At 42.2% G+C, this 25,866-nt stretch overlaps 2 protein-coding genes across 13 annotated transcripts in view; both read right to left on the minus strand.

Annotated features, from left to right (window-relative positions):
- FSIP1 (fibrous sheath interacting protein 1) overlaps positions 1-2,751 on the minus strand; it is a 193,114-nt gene extending 190,363 nt beyond the window's left edge. For 9 of the 12 annotated variants that reach the window (XR_013370038.1, XR_013370034.1, XR_013370033.1 and 6 more), the window contains exon 1: positions 2,569-2,750. The gene's annotated coding sequence lies outside the window, so the exon portion shown is untranslated. Of the gene's footprint in view, positions 1-2,154; positions 2,330-2,568 lie in introns of those variants that run through there. The other 3 variants (XR_013370041.1, XM_077880575.1, XR_013370040.1) reach the window with 2 other exon arrangements.
- A 10,132-nt stretch (positions 2,752-12,883) lies between these two features.
- The window catches only part of GPR176 (G protein-coupled receptor 176), a 132,660-nt gene continuing 119,677 nt past the window's right edge, over positions 12,884-25,866 (minus strand). Inside the window, exons 2-3 of the mRNA XM_077880582.1 lie at positions 23,919-24,171; positions 12,884-18,601 (exon numbers count right to left, since the gene is read on the minus strand). Of these exons, the coding sequence (XP_077736708.1) occupies positions 17,479-18,601; positions 23,919-24,171 (1,376 nt within the window). The 3' untranslated portion in view covers positions 12,884-17,478. The remainder of the gene's footprint in view (positions 18,602-23,918; positions 24,172-25,866) is intronic.

Consider the following 25,866-nt stretch of genomic DNA (forward strand, 5'->3'; position numbering starts at 1 on the left):
CTCTCTCTCTGTGACTATCATGAATAAATAAAAATTAAAAAAAAAAAAATTAAAAAAAAAAAAGAAAACTGGCTAAGGACATAAACAAGGAATTCAGAAAGGAAAGAAGAAGGGAAGCAAGGAAGAAAGAAAGGAAAGAAGGAAGGAAGGAAGGAAGGAAGGAAAGAAAGAAGAAAGAAAGAAAGAAAGAAAGAAAGAAAGAAAGAAAGAAAGAAAGAAAAAAAGAAAATATCTTGCTAAATGTCAATATCTTGCTAAAAAAAAAAGAAGTTCAATTCTTTAATTAAAGGAATATACACAAAGGGACCTGAGAGATGATCACAAATCAGGGAATAACAGAGATGGGTTCTTCTGGATTGGTGGGTTCATGGATATTTCTGGTCTTTTATTTTACCTTTTTGCTTATCTGTATTTTCTGATTTTCTACTAAGTATATCTTGAATTCATAATTAAATAATTTATTGTAGAAAAATGTCTACAATATATTAAAGTATATTTAAAAATAAAATCACCCAATATTCACCACTCTGACCTAAACATTGTTGGCATATTTCTTACCCATTTTTGCTCTATGTGTTTCCACCAAATTGCACTCACATATTTCACACTTAATATCACATGATGAAGCATTTGCTTATTGCAGTAAAGGTACTTCCAAAATAAAATATTATTTACTTCATGATATTCCATTAAACAGATATAAAAAAAATTAAAAATTAAAAAATAAAAACAGATGATATATGACCAGATTCTAAATCTTAACAAATCACTAACACATACCAACTTTTTATAACATTTACTACAAACATGATTAAATTTTTTTCTTAAGATTTTATTTATTTATTCATGAGAGACACAGAGAGAGGCAGAGACATAGGCAGAGGGAGAAGGAGGCTTCCTACAAGGAGCCCAATGTGGGACTTGACCCCAGGACCACGCCCTGAGCCAAAGGCAAACCCTCAACCACTGAGCCAGCCAGGCATCCCAAGGTTAAGCTTTTTCATACAGGCTTGTAAGAAATGCAATCACCATGGATCACTTAAAACCAAAATAGAGACATAAAACCAACATGGCTGCCATAATTTGGTATTTGGGAATGAAAGGAAGAATTGAAAGAAAATGAATCCTTGTCTGCTTAGTAATAACAAATAGCCAGACTTTTTTTTTTAGGTGGAATTGTATTTATTTTCATAATCTTAATGTTCAAAAGTTATTTTATGGTAGTTTTTTTAATTATTAATTTATGTAAGAAATACTTGTCCATGAGAAGCAGAAAGTCAAATAATATAGAAGAATAAAATTTTTAAAGTCAAAATTTCCAGGGTGCCTGGGTGCCTTAGTTGGCTGAATGTTAGCCTTGGTTTGCTCCAAGTCTGGCTCCCTAACTTGGGGAGTCGGCGTGAAGATTCTCTCCCTCTGTCTCTCAGGAGCGCAGTATGAATGCGCCTGCTCTAATAAATAAATCTTCAAAAAAAATTTTAAGTCAAAACTTCCCTCACTCCCAAGCCACTGTCAATAGACTTGGGGGATCTCACTTTTTTTAGGGATATGCAAGCCTTCGATCCTTCATACCTCCCTACTCCTCCCCAGCACACACACCAATGGCACACACAATTTTAAATTAACCTCTTTGTGTGAATCTTTGTTGTTATGCTTATATGCCCCGATGATAAACTATGCTGAGTCAAAGAAAACTTGCGTTTCAACCTTTGGGAGGACGCCACATTGCCCACCAAGAAGGTTGTACAAGATTACACTACTTCCAACAGGGTATGATGAAAGTGCCTCTGGGGTCATCTGGTTTTCATATCAAGCTGTTTTTGTTTTTTTTTTAAATCTACGATAGTCACACACACACACAGAGAGAGAGAGAGGCAGAGACACAGGCAGAGGGAGAAGCAGGCTCCATGCACCGGGAGCCCGACGTGGGATTCGATCCCGGGTCCCCAGGATCGCGCCCTGGGCCAAAGGCGGGCGCCAAACCGCTGCGCCACCCAGGGATCCCCAAAGCTGTTTCATCTCTGTCAATCTGGTGAGTGTCAAAGATATCTCTGAATCTAATTTGCATTTCTTTAATGATGAGAGAAGCCCAGTCTCCAGCCAAAAGTTTACTGGCCACCATTCCCCCACCCCCACCCCCACCCCGTGACGTGCCTATTCGCATCCTTTGCTATTTACATTCTATTTCAAATGACTGGCGGTTAATTTTTAATGTCCGTTTTAGATCTTAAGGGCCAGAAGACACAGGACAGTAGGAGTCCTCCATAGAGGTCCTAAGGTCGGGAATCTCGGCGATCGTCTCGGTGGAAGCGGACGCCTCTGTCCGCACGCGGCAGGCCTGCTCCCTCCCAGGCCCCGCCCCAGGCTGGGCCCGCCCCCTCCTGGCCCTGCCCCTTCACCCCGACAGCCGGTCTCCGGGCCCCGCAGCCTGACACGACTCCGCCCCGCCCACTCATTGGCCCCGCCCCTCCACCTGCCGGCCCGCGGGCGGTCCCTGACGCGACCCCGCCCCCTCCGCGGCAGGGCGCGCGGCGATCGAGGTGGGTCCGACCAGGTGCGGTGCCTTACCTTCCGGGCACAACTCCGGGAGGCAGTCACCGGTCGGCGGGTCACTGACGGGCGCAGAGCGTCACCGCCTGTCCCCCAAGGGGAGGGGTCTTTCCCGCCACCTCGGCTTCTCTGGAAGGGGAAGGGGCTGCGCGTCCAAAGCCCTCCTGCTTCCGGGAACGCTGTTCCCTTGGCAACCAGCACTACGCTTCCAGTCTCGCGATAAGAGAAAAGGGCTGTACCATGTGGCAATGAGGTGGGGGCCAGGGGCGGCGGGGAACGCTGTCCCCCCTCCCCAGAGCTGGGGCAGCCCTGCTGTCTCCTTGGTCTTCCTACGGTCCGTGTGGCCGGGGAGAGGGTTGTTCCTACTGGACCGAACTCCAGAGGAGGCTGTCTGGATGCCTACGTGGCTCTCTACCATTACTATGATGCTCTGTCGCTCTGGCATCCTCTCTGAGCTCGTTTCCTCCTCTGTAAAATGGGAATGATAATAATTCCTTCCCACAGATTGTTGTGCAGCTCAAAAAGAGTATATATTTGAAATTCTTTTTTTTTTTTTAATTTATTTATGATAGTCACACACACAGGGAGAGAGAGAGAGAGAGGCAGAGACACAGGCAGAGGGAGAAGCAGGCTCCATGCACCGGGAGCCCGACGTGGGATTCGATCCCGGGTCTCCAGGATCGCGCCCTGGGCCAAAGGCAGGCACCAAACCGCTGCGCCACCTAGGGATCCCTATATTTGAAGTTCTTGCTATGCTTTGGATTCCACGTAGATTTTTAAAAATATACCAATTTTGCAAGATTGGGCTACAGCCCAAAAGAGGAACGATTCTTATTTGCACTTTTCTCTTTTTATGGATTCTCTCATTCTTAGTGCATGAATACTGTTTCCACAGGTCTCCAAATTGATTTTCTTCATCCTCGGTACCATCAGATACTTGCTTACCCAGCCCCTGTAGCCACGTATTTTAGGTAGGAAGAATGTTGTATTCTTTTAAGTGTTTTCCAGTGAAGCAAATAGAGGTGAAGTGTGTTGCTCAGGCAACCACAGCTACAGTCTAAGGCAGTGCTGGGTTTAAAAACCCGGCCATAAATGTCATCCATATACAGCTAAATCCTGCATTTCTATCTCCAAGCCAGACCTCTCCCCTGAATTCCACTTTTATTTAACCAGCTATAAGATATGTCTACTTAGATGTAAGAAGCTAACATGTCAAGAAAAACCTTGAAACTAATATGTCAGAAACAAGCCCCTCTGCAGTCACCCCCGCTCCTAACTCCACCCTCCTATCTAGCTTAGTAAATGCTAACTCTGTCCTACCAGACTCAGAACCAGAAACCTTGAAAAACACCCTCAATTCCTCTTTCCCTCACACTCTCCAATCAATTTGATGTAAATCCTACCACCTTTACATTTAAAGTATATCCAGAATCTAACTGCCTCTCACCACCTCCTGCACTTCCATTCTGAACCATACTGCCATCATTCCTCACCTAGATTTTTGCAACAACTTCCTTCCTAACTGTTGCCTTCCTGGCCCCTACCACTTTCAAACAGCAGCCTGAATGATGCCTTCAAAACCAAAGTCAAGGGATACTGGAGTGGCTCAGTGGTTGAGTGTCTGCCTTTGGCTCAGGTGGTGGTCCTGGGGTCCTGGGATCGAGTCCCACATCTGGCTCCCCAGAGGGAGCCTGCTTCTCCCTCTGCCTATGTCTCTGCCTCTCTCTGTGTTTCTCATGAATAAATAAATAAAATCTTTAAAAAAAAAAAAAAACCATGTCACTCCTCGGCTCAGGACTCTCCATGGCTCCCCATATCCTGCCCTTATAATTCCCACAGATCCTAAATGACCAGGCCCTCTGTCTACTCTCAGACTTCCAGTCCTATCACCCTTTCCCTGGTAAACTTCACTCCAGCCTCACTGTCCTCCTTGTCAGTATTTCTGCTCCGGAATTTCTTCCTAGCATTGATAAGGAGATTTGTGTGTTTTTCTAAATTAAAAAAAAAAAAAAAGTTGAGAAAGCAGGGAAAAATGGAAAAAGCAATCTAATTCTTCTATGAGAATTAAACTTTATCAATCAACATAGAGATGTTACTGAAGAAATCCACTGATGTCAGATCAAAAACAAAAACAGGAAATGCTAACACTCTGTCAGAAGTGGAGGTCCACACTCTGGGAACCTGGATTGGAGCTCATGGGGGAGATGCAGTCACAATCTGACTGGTCAGTCTTGCTTGCAGCTGGTGCCAGGTTCTAAATGTGTTTTCCTGGCAGTGTCTGCTGCTAGCCCTGAGTTATTCTTGCAAATAAAATAAATATTAATAAATTGGTATTCATTATGTGCTTTATACAAATTATATGAGAGGCATTCCGAGAAATAACAAGTTTGACTCAAAAACGAGTCCTTAAATTGGCAATTTCCAACCTGGGATTCTGTGAAGTGCTGTTAACCTTGCATGAAGATTTGTATGTTACATTATTCAAATGGTACCCAGTGGTTTCCTCTGTGTTCTCCAGTATTTGAATATTTGCTATAGGCTACAGTTCTTGTAAATACCTACAAACACTTTTTTTTAAATATTTTATTTATTTATTCATGAGAGACACCGAGATAGAGAGGCAGAGACACAGGCAGAGGGAGAAGCAGGCTCCATGCAGGGAGCCTGATGTGGGACTCGATCCAGTCCCCAGGATCACCCCTGGACCGAACGTGGCACTAAACCTTTGGGCCACCGGGGCTGCCCCCTACAAACACTTTTTTGAAAGATTGAGGGGGCACCTGGGTGGCTCAGTTGGTTGAGCGCCTGACTCTTTGTTTTTGGTTCAGGTCGTGACTTCGCAGTTGTGAGGTGGAGCCCCGAGTTAGGCTCCACACACAGCGTGGAGTCTGCTTCAGATTCTCTCTCCCTCTGTCCCACCCGCCCCAAAACACACACACACACACACACACACACGCACACACACACATCTCTAAAATAAATAAATACATAAAATCTTTTAAAGAAATCATTCAGATTGTGTAACAAGAATATGAAGAAGATTGAAAATATTTTCAAAATAACTGCAGATTTGGAGAACTGCTGGCAGTTTTGATTTCTTGTTTCTGCATCCCAAGGATTACTACGTTGGGAATTTGGAAACGCTTACTCCTTGTTGTTCCCCCAAGATGGAATAATCCCCTACGAAAACACAAACCGCACCCCCCCCCCCCCAGTCCTCTGCTTCCTCTGCCAGGAATACAGTTGCCCCCCCCCCCCCCCCCCCCCCCCCCCCCCCCCCCCCCCCGGCTATCCGTATGGCTCACTTCCTCTCTTCCCTCAGGTGGGGCTTTCCTGACCACTCTGTATAAGATAATGATCCCCGGAGCGCCTGGTTGGCTCAGTGGGCTAAGCATCCAACTCTTGATTTTGGCTCAGGTCGTGATCTCAGAGTTGTGGGATCAAGCCCCTACTTAAGATTCTCTCTCCCTCTCCCCCAGCCCCCCTTCCTCTCTAAAAAAAAAAAAAAAAAAAAAAAAAAAGGAATTGAGTGATAATAATAATCCCTGTCTCCACCCTCCCTATCCTCTCTTCCCTTGACTCTGCTGCTCTCTCTCTCTCTCTTTTTTTTTTTTTTTCTTTTTTATGAGGAGGAGAGATGACATTATTTGGATTCTTTTTTTTTTTTTTTTTCATTATTTGGATTCTTTAAACTTAATAGCTGAGTTATCTTGAATAAATCTGTAAACTTTTCTGGGCAGTGATTTCCTCTTTTGAGAAATGTGGTTGGACTAGTTTTGCAGTTCTTAACTCCACTGCATTAGAATCACCTGGGGAGATTTCATAAAATACTGATCCTAGGGCTACATCTGAGAGCAAATGAACCTGAAATTCTAGGGCTTCTCAGACTTTAACATGCAGGTAAATCGACTGGGCTCTCGTTAAAATGCTGATTCAATGTGTCAGGGGGGACCCAAGATTCTGCCTCCGGCCCACCGGCCACTCTTGGAGTAGCTGAACACTGATAAACTCCGTAAGTCCGCACAATTCTAATATTCCATGAATCAAGGCTGCTCTTTCCATTTTTATTTTTGGTAACTAATGCTACCCATGAAGAAAATACATTTCAGATTTCGTCTGGATGTAGGGAGAGAAAACCAACTAAGAGAAATTGAGGCTATGATCTGTGCCTTTTCACTTTTTAAAACTGTTGGGCAGCCCGGGTGGCTCAGCGGTTTAGCGCCGCCTTCAGCCCAGGGCGTGACCCTGGAGACCCGGGATCGGGGATGGGGGATCGGGGATGGAGTCCCACACTGGGCTCCGGCGTGAGCCTGCCTCTCCCTCTGCCTGTGTCTCTGCCTCTCTCTCTGTGTCTCTCAGAAATAAATAAAATCTTAAAAAAAAAAAAAAAAAACCTGTTGCTTTTAAAATATAGACAGCAGAAGATACATAAAAAGCAATTGAAACGACAGTTCAGGTTCAATAGAAGCTTAGTGTCTCTTCCCTGTAATGTTACCAAACTAAGTGCCCATCAATGTCATTTTGCATGAAACTGATCTTGTTTTCTGTCATTCTCTTTTTGTGTATTGTTATCTTCCCTGAACTGCCAGAGATCTTATGTGCCTTGAGGGCAAATTTTAACAAATTGTATTTGTTGTGTATTAGCACACAATACAGTGCTTTGTTTTCGACTTCCTGAAATACTTGTGTTAACTGTTGCAGGTGACACCCTCAAGATAATTGATTTTCAGAGGCGTCAGTGAGCTCTGTATTTCACTCTGCTGTTTTCTGAAGTGTGTTGAAAAAGCCCAGACATATTCTAGAAAGTATTGTGCCCTTCAAAGTAATTCATAAAGATTTCTTCTAGAGTCAAGATATTTAAGTTAAAATGTCCCTGGTCTCATTCCAAGTTGGTGGCATATGGCAGTGTTGGTTTCAGAGTTGGTTTTTGTTTTAAATCTCTCTCTACTCTTGACCTTCCCCTGCTAAGTGGAGTCAGATTCGGATGAATGAAAGAGAGCCCACATTTTATTCCATCTGGCCCTAACTACCATTCCAGTTTTGTTGCCCCAATTTCCCTTTTCTTGCCATAAGCTTCTGCCAAATGTGACAGCACCCTAGGAGCAGAACCTCATAAGCCTTGTATTATAGATTCTCTGAACTAGACCAAATAGCCATTTATTTTGGAGGGCAGTTAAAAATGTGTGCCACTCGACAGCTCCCACATCCTGTGAGCCTACGGTGTAGTGTTATTAAAAAATAACATTTAGGGGCACCTGGGTGGCTCAGGTGGTTAAGTGGTTGCCTTTGGCTCAGGTCATGATCTCAGCGCCATGTCGGGCTCCCTGCTTAGTGGGGAGTCTGCTTCTCCCAATCCTCCCTGCTCATGCTCTCAAATAAATGAAATCTTAAAAAATAATAAATTTACTGAGTGTTTGGGACATGCCTTAAATGGATCATCTCACTTCACTCCATAACAGCCTATGAGGTGACACTAACCACAGAGCAGTTAAGTAGTTTGCCTGAGGTCACTCGGGAACTAACCGACTGTTTCCAACCCAGTTTCAAAGCCTGCGCTCTTCACCTCCTCTCTGGACTGAATTCAAGAAGAGTATCCACTAGATGGTGCTGATTGTCTTCTGTTAAAAACAAACCTCTCAAACTCACTTTCCTTGGATTTTAAGTGTACCAAAAAACCACTGAAAACAAATATCCTGTATGTTTGAACTGTGCTTGGATACATCTTTAAATAGCTATCTGAATTGGAAGAGTGAGAATTAAATCTTAAAAAAAAAAAAAAAAAAAAAAAACAGAGTGGAGAGGCACCTGGGTGGCTCAGCGGTGGAGCCTTCTGCTCAGGTCGTGATCCCGGGGTCCGGGGATCGAGTCCCACATCGGGCTCCCTGTGAGGAGCCTGCTTCTCCCTCTGCTTAAGTCTCTGCCTCTCTCTCTGTGTCTCTCATGTATAAATAAATAAAATATTTTTAAAAACAATGGATTTTTTAAAATATCCTAATGCATATTATAAATATATCAAATAACCGTTGGTGACTTTGAAAGACTGAAGTTCTCACACGTCTGTATTTATATAAAATCTACAGACTTTAAAAGAAGTTCATGTTTCATTTCATTTGCCCCCTTTATACCAACTGCACCCTCCCCCGCCCTTCCTGATCCTGCGTGGTCACAGTGCCATGCATGTAACCAAGAGGCATGAACAGGAAAGGAAATAAAGCCCTTAGAGACCAATAAAGCAAGTTCTGAAGCAGGTGACCTTATTTTTATTTAAAGTAAATTGTACTTTAAATCTAGTATGTGTTTAGTATTTTTTTTAGTGCTTTTTTTAGTACTTCAAAGTCATGAAATAAATCTGCTAAAAATGGCTTCTCAGATTTTGTTGTTCATCGAGATCATTTTGTGTGTCACTTACAATGTTCATTTTCATCCCCATTCCCTGACTTAGTAGATCTGGGGTCAAACACAGGAATCTGCATTTTAACAGACACCTGGGTGATTCTGGTGCAGTGGAACATGAAGCATGCTTTGAAAAAACACTAACTTAAAACTGTTTTAAAACGACACTTTAAAAATAACTGCCTGTGTCTCTGCCTCTCTCTCTGCATCTCTCATGAATAAATAAATCTTTTAAAAAATCTATTAGCCCAAATGTGTAATGATACCCCCTGAATTTTAAGTGAAAGGAGTTAGCCCAGGCATTGTCATGTGACCTTGTTTAACTTGTCCAAGCAATATGAATTTCAGCGTGGAAGGAGGAAAAAAAAAAAAAAAACTATGCCAAGAGTCTGAGGAGGCACATAAAAATCAACATACATACACACATCATGAGTGCAGCCTTACAATTATGACCCAGAACACTAGTAGAGGCTTGTTTCTTAAAAGATAGTAAAGTAAATAAAAAAATGAAGATATCTTCCAAAATCTGGAATGATTTTTTGGGGGGAGGGGTCATCTCAGATCTGGCCTTAAGAGATAAGCTCTGCCAAGTGAGTCATTCACCAGCAAGGGAGAAATATATTTCTCTTCTCAGAGAAGTCCCTCGTAGTAACTCTAGTTATAGTTTGGTCACCTGCAGCAATTCTGTATCTGTAAAGAATTAAAGCGTTGCCAGAACATTCTAGAGGCTAGCTGCAGTTTCCATTGCTGGATGCCAGTTGAGGTTACAGTGCTCTGCTCCCGGCATGTTGCCTGTGCCAGAGGAATGGATGAGACACTGCTTGTGGATAATAGGTGAAGAGAAGTTTAGCAATTTCTGTGCAGCAATCAAATCCTGGATTGAAACCCACTGTTTCTGAACACTGTCCAGCTACTCTTCTCTTTGATTCCAAACCATAACTCCTATTTTGAGCTAGGTCTCTGATCCTGTAGGCTTTGTGTTTTGTTTTTTTGTTGTTGCTATTTTATTTATAAATTTATCATTTATTTATTTTTAAATGTTATTTATTTATTTATTTATTTATTCATTCATTCATTCATTCATTCATTCATGAGAGATACAGAGAGAGGCAGAGACACAGGCAGAGGGAGAAGCAGGTTCCACACAGGGAGCCCAATGTGGGACTCCATCCCAGGATCCTGGGATTATACCCTGAAGCTGAAGGCAGACGCTCAACCGCTGAGCCACACAAGCGCCCCTTTTGTTGTTGTTTTAAATTGAGTCTCTGATCTATGTATAAAATGCATTTTTAGTATATGAATTATATAAAGCTTTATTATGATGTAAACCTTTATTTTAACATGATTTAAAAGTGATTCACACAGCATATTAGAAATGTATTCAAATCAAACTTCAAGGGTCTTAAGGAGCTACATAGAGAAATTCATTTTCTCGGGGTTAAGGTCTCGGAGATATAGAAATAGGTAAATAAGCACAGGGGGCTGTTCATCAGTCAGCAGCCAGGCTGCCATTCTCTATTTCTTAGCACCTCACTTCCTTCTAACACCTCTTTTTTCTTAGCTCAAATTCAAAGTAATGTTTCCAAGGTGTTTATTACACCAGGAACTACTCAATATTTTGATGACTATTAGCTTTCTTGTTAAACCTCTTTCTTCTTTGATCATTCAAACTCCTTATTTAACAGTTGATTTATTTTCCCTTCATTATCTCATAACAAACCAGAAAATTCTAATTTGGCTCAACATGTGTTATGTGATTCATACACTGACACCTAAAACCATCTTAAATTATACATCCCTGGTTTCTCATCAGGGCTATGCAAAGAGATGACCTGGGCCTGGTCTTTGGACCTCCCTCAACCTGTTTCTTCATCTAGTAAAAGGGCTGGATAAAGGCTTCCGAGCTTACGTCCGAGCTTACTTTCAGCTCTGAGACTCTGTGATCACCCAATTTAAGCAGGCTTGGCTCCCTCTGGAAACAACCTGCTCCAGTGTCAGACACCTGCTCAACAAGCTGAACAGCAGGATTTGCCTGTTTAGAAACATCTGGGCAATAGTAACAGTCATCAGTCTTGTCCTCTGCACTTTACAAGCAAAGAATAAAACAAAACAAAATGACAATAGGTGTGCCCTATTTTTATAGCATGATGCAACCAAATGAATTAGGTTTTATGAGCTCTGGGTTTGCATCCCCCTCTACTGTTGACTTCAGAAAGACAGGACCCTTCTTATCTGTAGGCTTCAATTTACCAGCCAGTCTATTAATTAGTTGGAAGCTAACTCCTGAGCATTTTTCCTTACTTTGTAGAAACAGAGACATTAGAATGTTCCTGAGATTCAAACATTTCACTGCAATTGTTAATAAAATGAGTTTTTTTTTTTTGAGTTTTTATTTCAAATAAAAACAGCTTTCCAATTTATACTGGAAGATGAAAGACAAATTGTCAGGTTCAGTTCACTTCTGTCATTAATTTTTTATGAAAGATTTTATTTATTTGAGAGAGAGAGAGAGCACTAAGCAGGGGGGAGTGGCAGGCAGAGAGAGAGGGAGAAGCACACTCCCCGCTGAGCAGGAAGCCTGATGTGGGGCTAAATCCCAAAACCCAGGATCAAGACCTGGGCTGAAGGTACTCAACCAACTGAGCCACCCAGGCACCCTACTTCCACCATCTACTAAATGCTCATTTATCTTACATATTTTGCTACAGATGACTTGGTATTTTTGTGAAAATTGCCAACTGTTTATTATGAATCTAGAGATTGTTACCTCGGGCCAAATTTGGGGGAATTTTGTATTCAGGTGGCATATTTGCATTCATGCATTAATTGCTCTACCTTTCACTGGTCACAGACTCTGAGTCAAATCCTCCAGCAAACTATTTCTGGGCAAGTGAGTTTTTCAGCCCTTCTCTAATCATGTCTAGTGATCTTGCAAGGGACAGGGGCTAGATGGTCACATGAGTCCCCTCCAACTCCTCATCCCTACTCATTTGAGAGAGTGTCAGCGGTGAGGGGGATTTCTGAGTGCCGAGGAGTAGTTACCTATCTGCAATAAGTAGCAGATAGGATAATGGGAAACCTTAGCTAGGAAAATATTTCTTCATCTCCTCAATTGCTATCTACTGAATTGTTTACATTTCAGCATGAAAAAGACATTTAAGAGCACTATTTCAACTTCCCGCATCTAGCTTATGGACTAGGCATTTTTAAAAATTATGAGTTCTGGTCCAAGGCTGTGAAAAAAAATCAATCTCCTAGGCCTCGATATCCCATGTTAAATTATAAGTAGACAACGATCCTCCATATTCGAAGTGCTATGACTATGTGAAGTAAATGAGCATTTAATGGAGAGAATTTCCTGAATGTAAAGAAACACCTTGTCAACCATCGAAGAAAATCGCTGAGGAAGTTGCACACACTTAGTGAAACAGAATTCACTTTCCATCAGCACTTCTTGTTAGCACGTGAGCATTACTCCGTCTCTTAAAAGGGCTTTCTTCTCTCCCCCAGGCCATCTAGAGGGCAGGAACCATATCTTAAGTACTTTATACTCGACTATAATAGCATTATGAAATACAGTAATATTTAGTGTTCTGAATGAATGAATCTTGTAAACATTTCAGATGCTTGCAGAAAACTAGTATCAAGTGTCCCTGCGGGAGCGTGGCCAATGGCTGAGAGTATTTGATGGTGATGACTCTTAAACTAAACGAAGGGTAACCTCGGTGCAGAAATTAACAAGGAGAACATGAGACAGAAGACGATGTCTGTGAATACTCTCAGCCGAATGATCTCAAACTTAGCATCCCATTAAGAGTTTCTTTTTTTTTTTTTTCCATTAAGAGTTTCTTAACGTTTAATCTGCACCAAATTACTCTACGGTGAAATGGGAAATCATGGAGCCAAAGGAAATTTGAGGAATAACACTGAGAAAAGCAGCTGTCAGGCATTAAGGGTTTTAATCCAGTCCCCAATACAGTTTAATAACATGTGCCAAGTGGGTATTCAAAAATAATCATGGTAACAGTGGATGATAATGATCATCAGTACTTTGGAGGGTGCAGTGAAAGAATGGGGCCTTAATGCCTTCTGTACTGTTTTCAGCTCTGTCTCTAACTTGCTTCATCTCTGAGAACTAATGACGTGGCCATCTGTGTCTCTAGTTCCCCAGCTGCAGAATAGAGATCATATCATTGCCTACAGAAAGTCTGTGGGCTGTGCTTTAATATCCTCCAGTGAAACATCATATACAAATACAAAGCAGGCAGTGAGAAGCCAAATGCTACCAAGGGAACAAACTTTAAGGCAGAGAGTATTATAAATTAAAACTAATTGAGACGTTCTAGATAATATTCTAATGTCTTGAAGCAGTTAATGCAAATGTACTTATATAGTGTTCACTTTAGATATTGTCTTTAGATATTTATCTTAAGATAAATTACAAATAAGCAAACAAATTCCAGAATAGTTGGATTCATTAAACTTAATATTTTTGTATAAATCTAAAATATTAGGTGGGTTCTACATTTTTTTTTATTTATTTATTCATAGAGACACACAGAGAGAGATTGGCAGAGACACAGGCAGAGGAAGAAGCAGGCTCCATGCAGGGAGCCCGATGTGGGACTCGATCCTGGGTCTCCAGGATCACACACCAGGCTGCAGGTGGCACTAAACCGCTGCACCACCAGGGCTGCCTAGGTTCTACATTTCTAAAGTAAATAAACTAGCATTACTTAAACTTGCTCCTAAAAAGTAGCAATCAGGGGCACCTGGGTGGCTCAGTGTTTGAGTGTCTGCCTTTGGCTCTGGGTATGATCCCAGAGTCCCGGGATCGAGTCCAGTATCAGGCACCCCATGGGGAGCCTGCTTCTTCCTCTGCCTATGTCTCTGCCTCTCTCTGTGTGTCTCTCACGAATAAACAAATAAGATCTTTAAAAAAAAAAAAAAGTAGCAATCAGGGGTGCCAGGGTGGCTCAGTCATTAACCAAGTTCCTGGGATCAAAGCCCAAATCAGGCCCCTGCTCAGTGGGGAGTTCTCTCACTCCCTCTGCTGTTCCCCTCATTTGTGCTCTCTGGTTCTCTTTGTCAAATAGATAAATAACATCTTTAAAAAAAAGTAGCAATCATTGTCAAAGGTATTTTATTAAATACACACAAAAAAAGAAAGAAGAAATATTACTTCTTGGTTACTGAGAAAAGATAGGAGGGAAATAGAATTCAAAACAGCCTATAACTGCCCAGTTCATAGAGCTGAACCAAAGGAATTATCTGAGTAAACTGACATTATTTGAGTGTATCAGCAGAAAGCCATTAGTTACTCTGAAAGCCTGAATTGTCTAATTTTCTCAATTCCCTTTAATGATGCTTATGGTTTCTTCTATTTTTCATTTGTTTAGTCTGATGGTGTGCTGCAAAATTCAGAAAAAAAATTTTTAAGATTTATTTTTATTTATTCATGAGAGACACAGAGAGAGGCAGAGACATAGGCAGAAGGAGAAGCAGGCTCCTCGCAGGGAGCCCAATGTGGGACTCGATCCCGGGACCCCGGGATCACGTCCTGAGCCAAAGACAGATGCTCAACTGCTAAGCCATCCAGGCGTCCCAAAATTCAGGTTTTTAAGTTGATTTGTATTTTTATCTATATATGTAGATTATTTTATTTTTTTTAAAAAAAGATTTTATTTATTTGAGACAGAGAGATAGCACAAGCAAGGGCACAGGGGGAGGCAGAGGGAGAGAGAAAGGAGAAGCAGACTCTGCTGAGAAGGGAGCATAAGGCAGGGCTTGATCCCAGGACCTCAGGTCATGACCTAAGCTGAAGGCAGATGCTTAACTGACTGAGCCACCCAAGTGCCTCACATGTAGATTGTTTTAAAATATAACAAAAAGGGCAGCCCCGGTGGCTCAGTGGTTTAGTGCTGCCTTTGGTCCGGGGTGTGATCCTGGAGACCCTGGATCGAGTCCCACATCAGGCTCCCTGCATGGAGCCTGCTTCTCCCTCTGCCTGTGTCTCTGTTTCCCTCTCTCTCTGTGTCTCACGAATAAATAAAAATCTTTAAAAAATAAAAATAAAATATAACAAAAAGGTTTAAAACAAACACACAAAGCAGTCAAGGACTTGCAATAATTCAGCCACAGTCACACATCTCCATATTCCAAAATATGTGTATTCTGTTTTGCATCATCCATTCTGGACATCATTGTATTGCATTGCATCCTGTCAGGGTAGATGCTCTCCTGCACAATCATCCCCCTACTTCTCCTCTACCTTCCTGATATTGCTATGATTTTGATTAAAACAACATTCAGCATTTACAGGAATATGCTCACTCGAGAGGGAACAGAAGAAACAACAACAACAAAAAAACCCATAGCTCATGCAACCTTTTTTGCGTTTGGAAATGGCTTTTCAGTTTTTTATTAAAATGGAATTCTTCAAAGACTATAGAAATACACCTGGCAATGACCTGTTAGAAGTCAACCATCTGCTTCAAACATACATAAGAAATAACTACCAAATTCCGCCTCACCAGAATGTATTAAGATGTACATAGATATTATCAGAACAACACCTAAGTGGCTACATTTGACAGATTCTTCTAAAGTGGACACAGTTTTCTGACAGATGATGTTTCCCCTGGAGGAAAGTTGTAACAATTGTGAAGGTTTTGAAAGATAAGCTTGAAGGGCCACAGTTAACTATCAGGGGGCATGGTGCTACAGATGGCATGCACAGAAGGCCTGGGAGGCCAGGAGAGAGGCGGTGGCAGGCCCCTGTGTGTGCCGAGAGCACACAATGCTGCCAAGGAGACACAACACGAAGAGGAAGGCTTTCCCTCTTCCAGGAAAGGGACCTTGGGCTCATATTCTGGAATCACAAGACACCACACCCAGGAGAGAAGAGCAAAAGGAAACTCCCTACACATAGTCTGAGCTTCCTCCAAAGGACAAGGAAGTGATCCATGAGGACCACTGCCCCTGGGAGGCGGAAGGAAGTTTGCCGGTGAGAACTCCCACTTTCATTCAAGCTCGCTCAGGGCACTGGATTGCCACCTCTGCCACCAACATACTATTAACAAGTACAACATGTCCCAGATAGAAGAGTGGAGCTGACACTTGATTTGCTGTCATTAAAAGTGAAGTGTCATCAACGGTTTGAATTTAGCCTGGTGGCATCCTCCCTAAAGTGGACTTGAATTGCCTGTGAGAGCACCCCACACACACACACCCAGGAGGCTAATCTGTTAAGAACACAGTCGTCCTCCCTCTTCCATTCTGACTCCTGCTAAAACTTTACCAGAAGAGAGGAAGTGAAGGGCTCATTGGGGCTGGGTCCTGCCTTGGCATTTTAAACTGGTTACATCTTTCTCCCTGTCCTGTTCCTCCTTTGTGTCCAAAAAGAGACTGAAAATGAGACTGGCCACACCCCGCTCTGGAGTCCTCTACGGAAGGAAGGCACCTTTCCCTCCTTTGGGCAGAAGCACCTTTCCTAATGAAGTATTTTTAGCTCGATGTTTCCAGAGGGCCTAGTTTACACTAACTCTGCATTTTTAAATTACCTTTTAATTCCAAAAATTTGCACAAGATACTTTTTTCAATATACTTCACTCCTACTGATTTGATATAGCCCCTTTCACATGAAATCAATGTTGAAGAGAAGAGACTACAGGGTTTGGACATTTCCTTCTTCTCTACCTCTTACCTTCTCTCTCTCATTAGTTGAAAATATGCAATTTAAGGGGGAAAGACATAGTAAAGCACTTGTAGTGTTTCCCAACCAACACTGCAGACACAGGTTCCTGAGGCTTTAGTGATGCCAGGAGAATGTCAGGATAATCCAGAGAATGTCAGGATTATCTCTCCTCCCTTACCCCGTGGCACATCTTTTGCCTTGTCTGTCAAATGGGGGTGGAATCGCCATTCTTTATCTATATCCCAGTGAAAGAGATGAAGGACTTCAGGAGAAACTGAGTCATACAATCAGGCCTCCCAGAGAAAAGGTGTCAAATGCCAAGTCCCTATCTTCCCTGAATATACAGATCAATACTAAACATTTTTAATATTTGTCATATTTGAGTCAATCGAACAGGCATTATTTTCTTTGTGGCCACACCACTCCATAATTATCTTGGGCTTCCCTTAGAGTGCCCGTACTCCCTTTGAGCTCAGAGACATTCTTCTCTCCCTGTACTCTCTGCTGGGCCCAGGAACCAAAGAGTCCTCAGAAAATGCCTATGGAGTACCCATTCCAAGACCTGTTCCACATGCCCAGCTTTTGTCTCCACAGAGAGGAATGCAAACTTTACTAAGGACACAGATCACTGAGATAAATATATATATATACTCCCTCAATAAAGAGGACACTTGATCTTACATAGATTTCCCTCTCATTCAAAAAGCATCAGGCCCACACAGGAGGAGTCAACCCATACTCAGTTGCAATAAGATCACATAAATCCTAGGGCCAGCCAGAGGGAAGGGAAGGCAGGAGCGTGGGAGCTCCCTGTTGCTTCCAGGGATTTACAATCCTTACTAGGAATCCACCTTTGGAAAAATGCTCACTTTATTGTTTCTGCTCATCTTCCGCTCCACCCTGCCTACCTTGGGCATCTTTGTCTGAATAAGCTCCTCTGGGGTGTTACCCAAGGGAGGAAGCAGCCGCTTCTTGCTGTTTCGGGTCTCTGAGAGCCACTGAGGAGGCAACTCAAAAGGCCCAAAGCCAAACTGCAGGGAATACTTGTCAGGCAATGATTCAGGTTCCACAGGGGCTGTTGGTACCACCTGGGATAGAGAGTCTACTGTGCCTAGGAGTGGTGTGGGAGGTGCAAACTGTGGCCCCTGCCCTCCCTCTGGGCAGGTACCAAGTATCTCCTTGGCCTGGAGGTCAGCTGAGCCAGTGTACTTGGCTTCACTCTCTTCCTCATCCTCTGTGGGCTTAAAGATCTGCTGCTGACCAATGTGGAACATCTCCAGGAGCTGGCTGCCCGAGCGCATGCTGGGCTCCAGGCTGGCCTCAGCCACCCCACTCCCTGCACTAACTACATTACGGCGACTGTACCGGTGGTGCAGTTGTACCAATGTCCCTACCAAGCATTTGCGGACAGACTTGTTCACAGTCAGAAAGAGCACAGGATTCGCCAACAGGGAGACCTTGGGCAGCCAAATGGCAGTGAGCAGCAGGAAGACAGATGTGTCAGGGACGTTGAGCACTGTCTGATAGACAACCAGGGTGGCATAGGGCACACTACATAAGATGAAGACCATCACCATGGAGAGCAGGGTGGCATGCAGCTCTGCCTCCCGCTGGGAGGCATAGGGGATAGAGATGGTATTCTGGGGGGTCCGAAGTGCTGCTATGATGACCTTCTTCTTCTGACTAGCACTCAGGGCCCGTCGGATCAGTATCAAGAAGAGGAAGACCACAGCCACAGGCACGATGACTGTAGTGATGTTGTAGATCAGAACATATAGCAGGTGGCCCAACGACTTGCTCCAGACTTCGGTGCAGGTGGACATGGCATAGATGTCAGCCACATCCGTCACTGCAAACACAGGAATGCTGGCCACCACTGCATGGGCCCAGATGTACATCACCAGTTCACGGGACCTGGCATCAGATATTTTTCTCTCCAATGGATAAAGGACGGAGTAATACCTGCAAAATGCACAAGTGAAATTCATTTCACAGGAGAATATATTGTTTAAATCAGGGGAATCTATATTACCAAAAGTAGGAGAGAAGAGGAAAAAATGAGTCAAGATCTTTTATTCTGTCTAAGACAGAGGGAATCACACTGGGGGAACTAGGAAGCCAGATCTTAGACTTTGCTGTACAATAGAAGCATTACTAAGGCCAAAAAACAAATAAACATAAAAGTAACGTTTCAAATGAGCAGAGAAGAGCCCTGTCATATGGGATTCTCAAGACTATCAGGAAAACCAGTATGTAATTTCATTTCTTTTTTTTTTTTTTGTAATTTCATTTCATAGCTAACTTTGTAAATATCGCCACCAGCATTAGATGCCAAGGAGTGCCCTCAATATAAAGGATGTCTCCACCTGCTGTAAAGACATCAATTTTCCAATTTAAGGGTAAAGGGTAACTTGTAAAAAAAAAATTTTACATGGGCTAGAGGAGCTTATTCAGTTTTCAAAGCCACTAGTAGAAAGAAGTTTGTCCACACACATATCTAAAGCAGACTCATGCAATCGTGCATGCATGGACATCATTAGCATTTACAGCTGCTCGAGGCAGAAGAACCCCATGTAAAGAACAGACTGTCCTTGCACAAAATCAATTCAACTGACAAAAAGTATGCCTGCTCCATAGCCATTGTTCCCATGATAATCACTTAATAACCCTCATGATTAAGAAGTCTAAAATGCCCGCATGATTAGATTTTTGTTAAAATCAGATCAGATATTTCTTCCTTCAAGCTTTCACTTGATTATTTTGTAATCAGAATTCCAAAAGCACCTGGTTTCAATATCACCAGTGACATAGGGAAACTGAGTAATTCTTCAGACCCTACGAGCTAAATCTGTCATGAAGGGGCTATCACTAGCCATCAGACCTATGGGGAGCATACACCTCCACGGTTGCTAAAGCTGGAGTCGACCTTACAATTCTATTAACATTCATTGCTCGTGGGGGCCAGAGAAATATGCATGCCTTCCTGTCACGAGGATCTCTGAGCACCACCAATGTGCCAGGTACGGCACCAGGTACCGCGTTACAAAGATGGAAAGACACACAATAATGTCTCTATAAACTCTGTGGGGGAAAAGGCATGCAAACGAGCAGTTATAACCAAGGAGATGATGGCTCTTCTAGAGGTATGCACAAAGGAGGGACAGGAAAAGGAGCACCTGGGAAAATGTCAACAGAAGATGGCACTGGGTGAAGTCTGGTAGGGAACAAGCTGAGGGAGAATGTTCCAGGCTGAGGGAGATGCAATATAAGCACAACATGACCATGGATGATCACGAATGGACGGAGCATGGTGAAATGTGTTCTAGATCTCTTTCTGGGAGGGAGAAAAAAGAGAAAAATAAGTGCAGAGGTTATGCATGCTCCTGATTTTTTTTTCTCTGAATATAGATGCACTTTTCTAATCACAACTTCTCAATCCAGTGCCCAGGTGCGGCATCCATGCATAAATACATTCCCATTGGTCAACTGACAGGTAACAAAACCACACTTCCACTGTGTGTTGGAAAAGCACACAGGCTTACTAGAAATCATTTGCTAATATTCATATCTCTAGAAGATGATGCAGGAAGTGGCCTCCCAATGAACTCACTGACTCAGAGCCAGGAAACAAGTATTCAAGAAAGTGAGAGAAAAAATTGTCTTCCCTTTGTCTTCATGGACACCACACTACACTTGCCAGTAACTTGTTTCCCTAAGTAATAAAATGGGATTTTTTTTTTTTTTTACTAGCCTTCTTTCTCTAACTAAAGGGCATATTTACTTTTTTTTTTTATGATAGTAAAAATACAATCGATTTTTGGCTGGAAAGAAAATAAGGATTTCTTATTGTTTACATGTTTTTCTTGTCTAAGACCAAGGGCCCAGAACAACCCACGAGGATGACTGCACCGCTTCAAGGTATAGTAACCAACAGTTCAGAAGAATGCATCCTCACTCTTGTTGCATCCTATTGTAAAAATCTTTAAGGATTCATAGCAGCCACTATTCACAAGAGCCAAAAAGTGGAGGGTACTTGGGTGGCTCAGTGGTTGAGTCTGCCTTTGGCTCAGGTCGTGATCTGGGGTCCTGTGATTGGGTCCCATATCAGGCTCCTCGTGGGGAGCCTACTTCTCCCTCTGCCTAGGATTCTGTCTCTCTGTGTCTCTCATGAATAACTAAAATCTTAAAAAAATAAATAAATAAAGAGCCAAAAAGTGGAAACAACCCAAATGTCTATCAACTAGTAAGTGGGCCAACAAAATATGGTACATCCATACAGTGGAATATTATTCAGCAATAAAAAAGAATGGAGCAAAATTTTAAGAGTAGATCCTAAGAGTTCTCATCACAAGAAAAAAAACATTTTTTTCTTCTTTTCATTTCTTTTTTCATATCTGCATGACACGATGGATGTTAAGTAAATTTACTCCAGTAATCCTTCCACAATATATGTAAGTCCAGTCATTTTGCTGTACACCTTAAATGTATATGTTACTATACATCAATTATATCTCAACAGAACTGGGGGAAAAAGGGATGAAACACTGATGCTCAGGCACGGATGAATCCAGAAATCATGAAGCTGAGTGAAAGAAGCCCGACATAAAAGAACACATTGCTTGATTCCACAAAATGAAATACCGCCCCCTCTCCCCAAAGCAAACATATACAGACAGAGAAGAGAGTAGATTAGTGGTTGCCTATGTCTGCAAGTGGGAAGGGGGAATGAATGTAAATGAGCAGGAGGTCTCTTTTTAGGGTGATGGAACTGTTCTAAAGATTGGTTGTGAAAAAAAAAAAAAGATTGGTTGTGGTAATGGCCACACAATGCTGTAATTATACTAAACTCCATTGGCTTATACACTTAAAATGGGTGAATTCTATGATATGTAAATAATATCTCCACAAAACTGCTGGAAAAAACTCTCAGGAAAGAAAAGTCCACAATGCAGACTGAAGACTAAAACTACTAAGCAGGTGGCACAAGGGGCATCAGAAGGACCCCTGCCACGAATGCACAATGGTTCAACACAACATGCATTAGGGCATCCCCCAGTGTGTAATTAGATTTTCCACTATGACTTTGCACTGTTAAGAGTCCAGTGCTGTGCAATGGCACTTTCTAGATTTTCAAAGGCCTCTTGCCAAGCACAAAAGAGACACACAAAATGGCATCACATAGAGCTTGTTGAAGGGCTTGAGTGATCCATATAATCCTTTTGAATGAAAATTAGTTGCCAACATTTAAAAACAATAAAATTCGGGGTGTCTGGCTAGCTCAGTGTGCGCCACTCTTGTTCTAGGGGTTCTGAGTTTGAGCCATCGCTTAAAAAAATAAAATCTTGGGGCACCTGGGTGGCTCAGTGGTTGAACATCTGCCTTTGGCTCAGAATGTGATCCGGGAGTCCTGGGATCGAGTCCTGTATCACACTCCCCATGGGAAGCCTAATTCTCCCTCTGCCTATGTCTCTGCCCCTCTCTGTCTCTATTAATAAATAATTTAAATAAACAAATAAAATAAAAATAAAATCTTTAAAAAATAAAACGGTGGGCAGCCTGGGTGGCTCAGCGGCTTAGCACCGCCTTCGGCCCAGCAGAGCATGACCCGGGATCGAGTCCCGCGTCGGGCTCCCTGCATGGAGCCTGCTTCTCCCTCTGCCTGTGTCTCTGCCTCTCTCTCCTCTCTGTATATTCTCATGAATAAATAAATAAAATCTTTAAAAAATAAATAAATAAAAAATAAAAATAAAATAAATGGTAAAACTCCAGATTTCTGATTTCTCTCCCAAGAAAACAGAAAGTCCTGCCTACTGAGTCTAAATACCTATAAAGTATTAGCTGCATCTGCTGAATTACTGACCCCTATGAACAGGAATGCAGACACAGAACTGCAATCCGGCCAGTAACACTTGGCTTTGTCACTTGCTTTGCCTGCCCCTGTAAATGGTGAATTTCTAGTGAGAAACTCCCAAAGAGCTAGAGTGGCTCGCAGCAAGATCTGATGGTGCAATGACTGCAGACAATATATCTAAGGAAAAATGCGCCAATTGAAAGGGAAACCTAGAGAAAGACAAACAAATATTGGTGCAGCTTATCCAAGCACAGATCATAAATAATTCATTTAATTTTTCTTACTGCTGAGGAAACAGGCTCAGAAAGGTTGAGCCACTTTGCCCTAAGCAACCCAGCACAAGAACAGAGGGTGGGTAGGGCTTAAAGCCAGCTTGAGGCTCCAGACTCCCCTCTCTTAACCCCAAAGTCAGTAACTCCTCCTAGTATGCTGGGGACTTTGTGTGACTCTATCCCTCCATGCAGATGACCCTGGGCAACTGATAAATTCAGAGTTGCAGGCCTGAGGCTGAAGTGACACTCCACAGATTGGTTCTGCAATCCATGCCCTCTGAGTTCATTAAGGTATTAAGTATGTTTTGAATGGATAGAGAGTTTTAAAATTCCAAATTCATCTAAAATCCAGTTAAATTTATCAATGGGGATAAAGGCAGAAGAGCCAGCACTTTCCCCTCGGCAACTTTTCCTCTCTGTAAATTTTGAAATCAAAAGTACTCATGGATGCAAAATACTCCTCAGCTCATTTGCTTATTTACTTCTATTCTCTAAAACGTATTATTATCTCAAACTGTATTCATTAAACGCTCACAACAAAAGAAGGCAGGAAGCTGCTGATTACTGAGATCTTTACTCCTGACTCCGATAAATTGGATCAAATTATGTATGATGGTAGCAGCTAAGATAGGATTCATTTCCAACTGAACATCCTTTAAAAGAGGATGGGAAGAGAAATATAAAGGCTTGGAAATCAATCCTCCAAAGGAATTCTGGTATTATCTTACCAGGTCCAACTGGGCTGTCCAATCATTTGTTAAATAACCACTGAATTGTTTCCTTGTTCTTCCAAAAATGTTTCATCCTACATCAAAAAGCACTAATTGCAGAATCATCAATCAGATCAGCAATCTATTACAAATTGCAATGCAAATACCACTAATTCCATCCAAGTTGAAGCTACTCCAGGATCCAGCCTGCCCCAGCAACCTCATGGTGTAATCCCCGCCCCAATACCACTTCTTTTCTCAAGGTCCTATTTTAGCCATGGCTGCCATGCAATCAACATGTCTTTTGTGAGGCATCTATTTCAGACATTCTCTATTGACCACAAAGCATTGTGTAGAAGACTATCTAGTCACCCTTTGCTTTGTGATGCTAATTTTTCAATGCACTTGAAATAAAAGAAGTCCAATCCCTGGCTACCTGATCTTACCTGTCCAAGGCAATGGCAGGGAAGCTGAGGATCGTCACAGAGCAGAAGACTTTGTGCAGAAATTTGACAACCTTGCAGAAGAGCATGGTGTAGATCCACCAGCAACAGTGAGGACTGGTGCTGAGGATGATGTCAAAGGGCACGCAGACCAGGCTGGCACAAATCCCGGAGCAGGCCAGGTTTTTAATGAACCTGTTGGTGACAGATTTGAACACGGTTGTGCGGCAAGTTGACCATAACACCATGAAGTTTCCTGGCCAGATGTGCAAATAAATAAATAAATAAATAAATAAATAAATAAATAAATAAAATTAAAAAGTTTTTAAAATTAAAAATAAAAAATTAAATGAAACAAAGAAAGAAGACAAAAAAGGAAAGAAAGGAACAGGTTAAAAAAGATCGAAAAACCACATTTGAGAGTTGATTTCAAAGGATTTCATGTAAATACTTCTGTATTATATTGTCAGTTTAAGTGAAATTATTAAATCACTTATGTGCTCATCATAAAGTCTAGAAGAATTTTTGATGGTGAGTTTTGTTGTTTAGTTTTAGACATAACAGTATTAGATGATGACTCAGTCTCATCTGAGTATGAAGAATTTGCTAGGTATTACTTGATCTCGGGCAGTCTACTCTTACCAAGTTTGCCAATGACCTTCACGTTGCCAAAACTCTGCAAGACAGATATGACGCAGGCCACATGTGTAATTAAAAATTTCTAGCAGCCATATTTTTCAAAAGTAAAAAGCAAGTGAAATTTTAAAAGTATACTTCATTTAACCCAATATATCACAAACTTCATCATTTCAACATATAATCACTACTTAATTTAAAAGTATTGATGAAATACTTATCATTCTTGTTTTTTGTCCTGTCTTTGAAATTTGGTGTGCATTTTTTAAATTGAAATATAATATGTTGTATAACATCAAATTCATTTTAGGTGTCCATAGTGCAGTTTGTTTTACACTTATTTTTAAAAGATTTTATTTATTTGAGAGAGAGAGAAAGCAGGAGTTGGAGGAGGGGCAAGGGAGAGAGAAGCAGACCCCCTACTGAGCAGGGAGCCTCATGCGGGGCTCAACCCCAAGACCCTGAGATCAGGACCTGAGCCAAAAGCAGATGCTTAACCAGCTGAGCCACCCAGGTACCCCTATTTTGTTTTACACTTACATGTTTCAATTTGTACTAGTCACATCTGGTATCCTTTTTTTTTTTTTTTTTTTAAGATTTATTTATTTATTTATGATAGACATAGAGAGAGAGAGGCAGAGACACAGGAGGAGGGAGAAGCAGGCTCCACACCGGGAGCCCGATGCAGGACTCAATCCTGGGACTCCAGGACCGCGCCCTGGGCCAAAGGCAGGCGCCAAACCGCTGAGCCACCCAGGGATCCCTACATCTGGTATCCTTAATAGCGACTTGAAGCTAGCAGCTAGAGTGTGAGATTGTAGTATTCTAGGCAGCAATGATGCAATGACACATCTTTGAGTATTCTCCTACTGGGGCTTCCACAGGCCTATAATCTCCTGGTTTTCCTCCTACCCTCCCACCCTCTCATGTCCTGGCTGCTCCTAGTCTTCCTTACTAAGGCCTTCTCTACCCTCTCTCTACAGCTGCTCTCTAGGCAAGATAACCCATTCAGGTGGCTCTTCATCTACATGCTGATGACTCCCATATTCTTGTCTGATGTTAGACCTCTCTTCAATTCCACAGTCCTATTTCCAACAAAATGCCTGATTCCCTTTCTCTCTTCATCTATTACCACCCCCTTGGTCCTCAAAAGTCTACACCATCTGGTGTCTACCTGCCTAATCTCACTCTTTTCTTCCCTGGGCTTGTTAGGCACCAGCCATTCTGGCCTTTCTTTCTATTCTCAAAATAGGATTAAAGTTGAACCTGTCCCAATGTCTTGGCACAAGTTTTTTTTATCCTGCCTAAAATCCTC

This window comes from Canis aureus, chromosome 32 (genome assembly GCF_053574225.1).
Source record: "Canis aureus isolate CA01 chromosome 32, VMU_Caureus_v.1.0, whole genome shotgun sequence".
In the NCBI taxonomy this organism is placed as follows: domain Eukaryota; kingdom Metazoa; phylum Chordata; class Mammalia; order Carnivora; family Canidae; genus Canis; species Canis aureus.